Consider the following 11,059-nt stretch of genomic DNA (forward strand, 5'->3'; position numbering starts at 1 on the left):
CAGACAAAACTGCCTCACAATGTGTGATGCAAAGTCATTCTCCGCCATCGCCTAAAGCACATGCCATTTCCTCATCCTCTTTGCAGTCCAAATCCTTGGGTGACAGTAAGAACCGCCACAAAAAGCCCAAGGACCCCAAGCCAAAGGTGAAGAAGCTTAAATACCACCAGTACATTCCCCCAGACCAGAAGGCAGAGAAGTCCCCTCCACCTATGGACTCAGCCTACGCTCGGCTGCTCCAGCAACAGCAGCTGTTCCTGCAGCTCCAAATCCTCAGCCAGCAGCAGCAGCAGCAGCAACACCGATTCAGCTACCCAGGGATGCACCAAGCTCAGCTTAAGTAAGTCCGGCAAGCCTGGGAGGGTGGCTATGGGCAGAGGTTGGGAAGGGTGTCTATTAATATCTATCTGCCAGCACCATGGGGCCTAGCAAGTCCTATATTGCACCATTTCCTCATCCAGTATGTTTGGAAGGTGACTCAATTTAGAAACTATGCACACCTTTTCAGAACCATAAGACTGGGAGGAAGCAAATACAGGGCCTGTTTATCTGCACATGTGTTCCAAACCCTCAGTGGATCCCTAAAACCTCAGATAGTACTGAACTCTACATATACTGTATTTTTCTTAGGCATATATACCTATGATAAGGTTTCACTTATAAATTGGGCACAGTGAGAGAATAACAATAATAGCTAGCAATAATATAGAACAATTATAGCAAGATACTGTAATAAAAGGTATGGGGATATGGTGGTTTCTCTCTCAAAATAACTTCTTGTACTGGACGCATCTATTTTTGAACTGCAGCTGACCTCAGGTAACTGAAATCTTGTAAAGTGAAACCGCCAATGAGGGGGGACTACTATAAATCAATGCCCTTGATAAGAGGCCCCTTTGGGAAAAAGGAAAATATTAGCACTTTCAGGTTGGACTATGGAATGTCTAAGAATGTGATATTGGAATTATGAGCAATTCTGATGCACTTCTGCTTTTGGAAGGAACAGAGCTGAGCAGCTGAGAGACACCCTCAAAGATTGACTCCTGAGCCCAGGTTGTGTGACCACATTGCTAGGTCACCTTTTATTTTTTTTTAATATTTTTTTTATTCTTTAATTTTTTTGAGACGGAGTTTCGCTCTTGTTGCCCAGGCTGGAGTGCAATGGCACCATCTCAGCTCACGGCAACCTCCGCCTCCCAGGTTCAAGCGATTCTCCTGCCTCAGCCTCCCTAGTAGCTAGAATTACAGACATGCGCCACCACGCCTGACTAATTTTGTATTTTTAGTAGTGACAGGGTTTCTCCACGTTGGTCAGGCTGGTCTCAAACTCCCAACCTCAGGTGATCTGCCTGCCTTGGCCTCCCAAAGTGCTGGGATTACAGGCATGAGCCCCCATGCCTGGCCAGGTCACCTTTTAAATCGTCAATATCCCCACATATAAAGTTGAGATGTGGATTCCTCCTGCATCATCCTCAGACTATGCTAGCAATTACTCTGAGCACTAAACACAACCAAGCTTCACCAGGTGTATTTGGCCTCCCCAGGACAGAGCATCAGCTGAATCACAGGTGGATGTGTCCTCTCTCATATGCCAAAGTCCCCGCCACTCCCTCTTATCTCCCTAAACAAAGTTCAGATGTCACGCACCACTTACCATCTAGCCGGCAGTGTTGTTTTTCCTCACCCTGGTCTCTTCTGCTGGTTTATTACATGCCTGACCCTTACAGGCAATCACTTTGGGATCCGATCTAAATGCAAGTTATGCCACCAATATTTGATTGTACTTGAAATGCCTCTTTGTTTGTTTTTTAGGGAACCAAATGAACAGATGGTCAGAAATCCAAACTCTTCTTCAACGCCACTGAGCAATACCCCCTTGTCTCCTGTCAAAAACAGTTTTTCTGGACAAACTGGTGTCTCTTCTTTCAAACCAGGCCCACTCCCACCTAACCTGGATGATCTGAAGGTATAGGATTTGACATGAGTTTCTTTCTTTTTTTAAACAAATACAACAGTATGTTGTTAACATCACCACGACCAACTGATATCTGGAGTAAGAGTGGGAGGGGAAGAAGACTATAGGAAACACTGAAGGAGGTGACAGAATTTATCCTGCTGTGGTTGGACACCCCAGTTGTCTAGTCCATTTTATGCAGCCGTAACAGGATGCTGGAAACTGGGAAATTTGAAAAGAAAAGGAATTTATTTCTCACAGTTCTAGAACTGAGAAGCCCAAGGACATGGCACCAGTATCTGGCAAATGCCATCCCATGGTAGAAGGGCAGAAGGTGGAAGGGCAAGAAAGGGCAAGAGCCCTTTCTTTCGAGACAGAGGGAAAAGACAAACTTTATGTTTATTTTACCATAGCAAAAAATAATTTTTAAGTAGGCTATTTCCAGATAAGAGTAAGACAGGAGACAAGTGAGACAGGAGATGATTTAGCCAAAGAGAAACATGATCCAGATATGATAGTGCCATCTGTCAGACCCCTCAAAACCCACTTTTGGGAGGCTGAGGCAGGTGGATCCCTCTAGATACACATGTTCAGAATCATTGGCTGGTGAGAGTTATGATAATTAGTATAGGTATAAGGAGATGATGATGATGACAATGGTGCCTACCTTTTTTTTTTATTTTTTTTATTTTTTGAGATGGAGTCTCACTCTGTCATCCAGGCTGGAATGCAGTGGCACAATCTCAGCTCACTGCAAGCTCTGCTTCCTGGCTTCAAGCTATTCTCCTGCCTTAGCTTCCCTAGTAGCTGGGACTACAGGCACCTACCACTACACCCAGCTAATTTTTGTATTTTTAGTAGAGATGGGGTTTCACCAAGTTGGCCAGGCTGGTCTCGAACTCCTGACCTCAGGTGATCCACCAGCCTTGGCCTCCCAAAGTGCTGGGATTACAGGCATGAGCCACCCTGCCCAGCCCCTACCAATTTTTTTTTTAAATATAAACCATCCGTCATTCATTCTGTGTAGATTTGCTTTAATTTTCACCCTGCAAGATAAGTTTTGTCTCCCCAATTTAAAAAGTGAAAATAAAAACTAGAATCATAAAGAGGTCAAATGATAGACAGTTTAACCAGCTTATGAATGACAAAACTGAGGCTTGAAGCTAAGTAACTTATTTCAAGGGCTTTGCTATTGTATGAGAGATGAGTGGAAAGAGAGAGATGGGTAGGAGAGAACGTCGCTGGACTTGACCACTCACTGTGTGCATGGGGAGAGACGCCATCTGAGTCCTGGGAGAGTGACATCAATGACAGAAAGAGGGAGAGTAGAATGAGGAGTTGATGTGAAGGGACAGTGGCAAGTTCATTCAGTTTGGGAAAGTCAAGTCGCAGGTACCAGCGGGACAACCGAGAGAAAAGTCATCCGTTTCCATCAGTAAGAATTAGTCAGGCTGTGTTGTCAGGGGTGGGAAAAGAAATTTCAGCATCATGTGCAATGTGTGGAGCATTGAACCTAGAAGGGTGAATGAGATTAATGAAGAACAAAATGGAAAGAGTGAGAAGGAAAGAGAGAAGAGGAATGAAGGAGGCATATGATGCAACCACAATTGGGGAAAGGAAGAAATAAGAGGAATGGATGAAGGTGACCCCGCTAATAGTAATCAGAAAGGTCATATAATGAAGGTGACATTTGCAAGCAATTTTCATGTTTTGCTACATAAAAGGAAAAGAACACTGAGAGGAAAGTATTTGATTTCTTTTTGAAAAGTTCATGGTTATATATCACAGTATGTGGATAATTTTTTGCATCCTATTTAAAAAAAAAAAAACAACTGGCTGGGCGCGGTGGCTCACGCCTATAATCCCAGCACTTTGGGAGGCCAAGGCAGGCGGATCATGAAGTCAAGAGATCAAGACCAGCCTGACCAACATGGTGAAACCCCATCTCTACCAAAAATACAAAAATTAGCCAGGCGTGGTGGTGCACACCTGTAATCCAGCTACTCGGGAGGCTGAGGCGGGAGAATCGCTTGAACCCGGGAGGTGGAGGTTGCAGTGAGCCAAGATCACGCCACTGCACTCTAGCCTGACGACAGAGTGAGACTCCGTGTCAAAAAAACAAACAAACAAAAAAACTAGAGAGAGAGAGAGCATACCAGAGAAACAGAGAGAGAAAGAAAGAGAGAGAGAGACTGAAAGTTTAAAAAACTGAGAGAATACCTTATTGATATTAAGAAATAATAATTCATATTTTAAGGTGTGATAATGTTATATTATGGCTTTTTAAGAGTACTTATCTTTTAGAGATGTAGAGATAGAGACCAAATTATTTGGATGAAATTATATATGCTTTGCTTCAAAATAATTCAGGAAAGGTAGGAGAAGTGGGTTGGAGTATAAAAGAAACAAGATTGGGCATGAGTGATAATTGTTGAAGTTTGTTGATGAGTATATGAGGTTCATTAGACTTTCTATCTACTTTTGTGTATGTGTGAATTTTTCCATAATAGTTTAAAAAGTTATTAGTGATGAAAACACTAGTGAATGTAGAAAAGAGGTGTATACAAACCTTTGTCCTGAACAAGCCCATACAGTGTAATATTCTGAAGTTTAAGGTAAATTAAACTCAACCGTATTCATTTTTAGAATATGAGCTACATTATTTAATAATGTAGTTAAATTATTCAGTGGTAAGACAGATTCTAAAAATAAATGTAGAACTCATCAATTTTAAGTAATTCAAAATTAAAACAATAATGAGTTGCCATTTTGTACTTTTTCAAACCAGCAAATCTAAAAGAAAATGATAAAACAATTCCAGCAAGACTGTAGGGTAAATAAATAATTGCTAATGTAAGTTAATTCAATCCTTTCTATAACTTTTAGCTGATTATAAAGTAACATATATTGACTGTTGAAATATGATAGTGTGTAGAAAAGTAAACAGTATTTTGAAAGATAATTAAGACTAACAGAAAGCAGATTATATTTCCTTCTAGGTTTAAAATGCATATAAACATTTTGTTTTAAAATAATTGTCTTGAAAAAATTACGTGTACATAAATTACTGGCATACTTCTTTTCTTAACACATCGTGAACATTTTTCATAACTGTTAATATTCAATAAATTTTTTATTTTTAATAGCAGCATATCACTTCACCACCTAGTTAACATTCCACTGCTGGACACTTAACTAGCTACCAGATTTTTGCTATTCAAAATGTGATTTCAGGCTGGGCGCAGTGGCTTACGCCTGTAATCCTAGAGTTTGGGAGGCCAAGGTGGGCGGATCGCTTGAGGGCAGGTGTTCAAAACCAGCATGGCCAACATGGTGAAACCCCATCTCTACTAAAAATACAAAAAATTAGCTGGGTGTGGTGGTGCACACCTGTAATCCCGGCTACTCAGGAGGCTGAGGCAGGGGAATTGCTTGAACGCAGGAGGTGGAGGTTGCAGTGAGCTGAGATCGCGCCACTGCACTCCAGCCTGGGTGACAGAGCGAGACTCTGTCTGAAAACCTATATATATGTATATGTGTGTGTATATATATCACACACATATATATACACATATGTATATATATACATATGTGTATATATATACATATGTATATGTATATATGTATATGTATATATACAAAACCTATATATGTGTATATATATATATATACACATATATATGTGTCTCAAAACATATATATTTGTGTATATATATACACATATATACACATATGTATATATGCATATGTATATGTATATACGTATATACACATATGTATATACGTATATACATATGTATATGTATATATGTATATGTATATATACAAAACCTATATATATGTGTATATATACACATATATATATCTGTCTCAAAACAGATGAGACACATATATATATCTGTCTCAAAACCTATATATGTGTGTATATATATACACATATATATACACACATATATACACATATGTATATATACATATGTATATGTATATGTGTATATATACATATGTATATGTATGTGTGTATATATACGTATGTATATGTATATGTGTATATATACGTATGTATATGTATGTGTGTATATATACGTATGTATATGTATGTGTGTGTATATATGTATATATGATTTCAGTGACCTTTGTGCCTACATTTATTAGTTTCTCTGATTATTTCCTCAGGCTAGAATAAAATTCCTGAATTAAATATATTAATATTGTTTAAAGTTTTTTTGTTTGTTTGTTTGTTTTTGAGACGGAGCTCGCTCTGTTGCCCAGGCTGGAGTGCAGTGGCATGATCTCGGCTCACTGCAAGCTCCGCCTCCCGGGTTCACACCTTTCTCCTGCCTCAGCCTCCCGAGTAGCTCGGACTACAGGTGCCCGCCACCATGCCCAGCTAATTTTTTGTATTTTTAGTAGAGACGGGGTTTCACCGTGTTAGCCTGGATGGTCTCGATCTCCTGACCTCGTGATCCGCCCGCCTCGGCCTCCCAAAGTTCTGGGATTACAGGAGTGAGCCACGGCGCCTGGCTAAAGTTTTTGATACATATTAAAATTTCTGCCCTGAACATTTATGTCAGTCTGTTCCCAGAAGCAGAAAGTCAAAGCAGCACTTCTCAAACATTAATGTGTGAACTGAATCACCTGGGCTCTTGGTAGCATGAAGATTCTGATTCAGGTCTGGAGAGGGGCCCAAGATTCTGCATTTCCAACTAGCTCCCGGGCGATGCTGATGTTGCTTGTCTAAGGACCATACTTTGAATAGCAATGTAATAAAGAGCTTTACAAACACATTGTAATTTTGGGCCGGGCGCTATGGCTCACGCCTGTAATCCCAGCACTTTGGGAGGCTGAGGCCAGTGGATCATCTAAGGTCAGGAGTTCCGGACCAGCCTGGCCAACATGGTGAAACCCCATCTCTACTTAAAATACAAAAATTAGCCCGGTGTGGTGGTGCGTGCCTGTAATCCCAGCTACTCAGGAGGCTGAGGCGGGAGAATTGCTTGAACCCGGGAGGTGGTGGTTGCAGTGAGCCGAGATTATGCCGCTGCACTCCAGCCTGACCAACAGAGCAAGACCCCGCCTCAAAAAAAACTAATTTTGTTTAATTTTTGCTGCTACTTAACTAACACAAAGTCTTCTTATTCATTTGCCAACTTAATAAATACAAATAGATATATATATTCATTCGATTTTCATTTCTTGGACTGCTAATGATCATATACATACATTACTGTCCATATTTTAAATTTTATTTTTGTTTCTGAAAAGCTGGATCATGTATCCCTTGCTCATTTTTATGCTTGGTATCAATCTTCTTTTTAATCAATTAGCACACTTGATACATTGAGCTTTTTAACACTTTATTATTTGTGTCACAATTCATTTTTCCCAAGATAGCTATTTGTATTTGCGCTTTGTAGTTTCTTGACTTACAGAAGTTTTAATTTTGTTTTCAATATTTTTCTCAAACAATCTTTTCGTACAGAGTATCAGAATATTTTCCTATAGTCTTCTGTTTTATGAAATTATTGAAATTTAGGTATTTAATATGCTTCCTGTTTTAATTACAAACGTAATACATTTATGTGACATATTTAGAACATAAGATAAGGAGAACCATTGTTAACATTTTAACATATTTTTATCTGGATTTTTCATATGCAAACATAGGTTTAAATATATATATGTATATATATACATACATTGTTTATATAATTTTTAGAAAAATACAATCAATTCAAACTTTGTTCACTTACTCCTGTACCACAACAATCATCCAATGTCAGCAAATATTTATAGCATCAGCTTTAATGGATCTGTAGTGTCCCATCATTTGCATACACTATCATTTACCTAACCAGTTCTCATATTTGTAGATATTTAGAGTTTCCAGTTTATGAACATTATAAAAAATACAGGGATAAGATAATTACATGTGAATTAACATAATAATATTAGTAAAACTTTATAGTGCACAACAATTTGCCAGGCACTATTCCAAGTGCTTTATACATTTTAAGCCATTTTAACCCTCACAAAAATGCATAAAGTATTATTTCCTCCATTTCCCAGAAGGGAAACTGAGGCACGGAGTGATTGATCACTGAGTTAGTAACAGACAGGGCTAGGAGTTGAACTGATGGTCTTATCACCACATCCTCTCTCAGTATACGACTATTATCCAGCTGGTCATTAAAATTTAGGACATAAAGGTTTATATGGAGCCGTGGTTCTCAAAGTCAGGTCTGGGCACCACCTGAGGACTTGTTAGAAATGCGTATCAACTGGGTCAGAAACCCCACAGTGGGGCCCTGCAGTCTGCTTTGTAACACACCCTCCAGTGGTTCTGGTGCATGCTCAGGTTTGAGGAAGAGAACGTGGTAAGAAGAGCCCTCACCAAGGAAGCCAGAAAGCTGCAGACTTCGCTGTACTTCAAGACTATTGTTGGAGGGCTTGTGTCTAAACCCAGGCAGATATGTTTTCTCATCTATAAAATGGGGACACAGATCGCCATGAGGGATGACGGGCAGTAGATTAGATGACTTCTACCATTCATTCAAGCTCTACATTTCTATGACTCTAAGGCCATGAAAACACCATATATGATTAAAGTTAAAAATAATTGTTAAAATTGTGCAAAACTGATTTATATCAGGGGTAGGAGAGGAAATCAGAAAGAAGTATAAAAAAGAGGTGGGTATTGTAGAATTCCATTTGTGATGTTTTGAAGCTAATTTTTTAATGAATACACTTTTAAAAATATTGTTAAACAGCACACTAACCACATTCTGATTTCTTTAGGTCTCTGAATTAAGACAACAGCTTCGAATTCGGGGCTTGCCTGTGTCAGGCACCAAAACGGCCCTCATGGACCGGCTTCGACCCTTCCAGGACTGCTCTGGTAACCCAGTGCCGAACTTTGGGGATATAACGACTGTCACTTTTCCTGTCACACCCAACACGCTGCCCAATTACCAGTCTTCCTCTTCCACCAGTGCCCTGTCCAACGGCTTCTACCACTTTGGCAGCACCAGCTCCAGCCCCCCGATCTCCCCAGCCTCCTCTGACCTGTCAGTCGCTGGGTCCCTGCCGGACACCTTCAATGATGCCTCCCCCTCCTTCGGCCTGCACCCGTCCCCAGTCCACGTGTGCACGGAGGAAAGTCTCATGAGCAGCCTGAATGGGGGCTCTATTCCTTCTGAGCTGGACGGGCTGGACTCCGAGAAGGACAAGATGCTGGTGGAGAAGCAGAAGGTGATCAATGAACTCACCTGGAAACTCCAGCAAGAGCAGAGGCAGGTGGAGGAGCTGAGGATGCAGCTTCAGAAGCAGAAAAGGAATAACTGTTCAGAGAAGAAGCCGCTGCCTTTCCTGGCTGCCTCCATCAAGCAGGAAGAGGCTGTCTCCAGCTGTCCTTTTGCATCCCAAGTACCTGTGAAAAGACAAAGCAGCAGCTCAGAGTGTCACCCGCCGGCTTGTGAAGCTGCTCAACTCCAGCCCCTTGGAAATGCTCATTGTGTGGAGTCCTCAGATCAAACCAATGTACTTTCTTCCACATTTCTCAGCCCCCAGTGTTCCCCTCAGCATTCACCGCTGGGGGCTGTGAAAAGCCCACAGCACATCAGTTTGCCCCCATCACCCAACAACCCTCACTTTCTGCCCTCATCCTCCGGGGCCCAGGGAGAAGGGCACAGGGTCTCCTCGCCCATCAGCAGCCAGGTGTGCACTGCACAGGTAAGAGCACTTTGCGCCATGCCTGGTGCACACTTCTTTCTGGAAGTGGGTTACAAATTTTCAACTGCTAAAGAGCTAATGTCAGAACTTTCAATGGGAAGGGTTTACCAAAAGCATAGCAGAATCTCCCAGACACTACAATCCTTGAACCTTCATGGTAGACCAAACTCACTCATCCTCTAAGGCAGGGGTTGGCAAACTTACTCTGTAAAGGGCCAGATAGTAAAATTTTTTGCTTTGCAGGTCACACTGTCTGTGTCATACCTACCCAATTTTGCCTTTGTTTCACAAAAGCAGCCATAGATATCATGTAAGCAAATGCACATGGCTCTGTCCCAATAAAACTTTATTTTAAAAAGTAGTCAGTGAGCAAGACTTGGCTTGTGGGCTGCAGTTTGCGGACCACTGCTCTCAGGATTCCCAGGATTCCTTGGTGTCCAGCCTTATCATAGGCCAAACCAATGCCTCAAAGGTTTAATGGGGAAATCATCAGATCTTACATTACATTACACATGTAATGGTCTGCATAGTGCAAACATTTACTGAGCACCTACTATGTGCCAGGCCCCATTCTCATCTCTGGGAATTAGTGCTGAACTAGCCAAACAAAAATTTCTATTCTCATGGGAACAGAGACAGTTTAAAAGCAAATTAAACCATTTCAAAGTAAATTATGTACAATATTAGAAGATGACACATCTTATGGAGAAAAGCAAAGGGGTGTGTGTGTGTGTGTATGTGTGTGTGTGTGTGTGTGTGTGTAGTTTGGAAGTTTGCAACTGTTTTTTTGAGATAGAGTCTCGCTCTGTCGCCCAGGCTAGAGTGCAGTGGCGTGATCTTGGCTCACTGCAACCTCTGCCTCCCGGGTTCAAGCGATTTTTCTGTGTCAGCCTCCTGAGTAGCTGGGACTACAGGCGCACACCACCATGCCTGGTTATTTTTGTATTTTTAGTAGAGACAGAGTTTCACCATATTGGCCAGGCTGGTCTCAAACTCCTGACCTCGTGATCCACCCGCCTTGGCCTCCCAAAGTGCTGGGGTTACAGGCGTGAGCCACCACGCCCAGCCAGAAATTTGCAACTTTAAATAGAAGGGCCAGGGACATTTAGCAAAACCTTGAAAGCAGTGAAAAGAAAATGTTGTGCATATTTGGGGTGAAGGCATTGAAGGCAAATGAGAAATAGCACATGCAGAGGCCCTGAGGTTGGCGCTTGTAGGGACTGTTCAAGGATCAGAAAGAGGGCCAGTGGCTGCAGCAGAATGGAAGTGGTCATAGGAGATGGCTTAGAAGACTCACTAATTCAAAGACTAGGCAAAGGTGAATGACAAAGACTTTATGCTCATGAGCTGAAGAATTACTAGGAAAGCCTATAT

General features: G+C 41.4%; 1 protein-coding gene across 6 annotated transcripts in view; it reads left to right on the forward strand.

Moving 5' to 3' along the window:
• MYOCD (myocardin) overlaps window positions 1-11,059 on the forward strand; it is a 98,835-nt gene that overhangs the window by 78,876 nt on the left and 8,900 nt on the right. For all 6 annotated transcript variants that reach the window (XM_024234315.3, XM_024234318.2, XM_024234316.2 and 3 more), the window contains 3 exons: window positions 87-340; window positions 1,813-1,966; window positions 8,753-9,685. In XM_024234315.3, the coding sequence (XP_024090083.2) occupies window positions 87-340; window positions 1,813-1,966; window positions 8,753-9,685 (1,341 nt within the window). The remainder of the gene's footprint in view (window positions 1-86; window positions 341-1,812; window positions 1,967-8,752; window positions 9,686-11,059) is intronic.

Source organism: Pongo abelii, chromosome 19, assembly GCF_028885655.2.
Source record: "Pongo abelii isolate AG06213 chromosome 19, NHGRI_mPonAbe1-v2.0_pri, whole genome shotgun sequence".
Lineage (NCBI taxonomy): Eukaryota > Metazoa > Chordata > Mammalia > Primates > Hominidae > Pongo > Pongo abelii.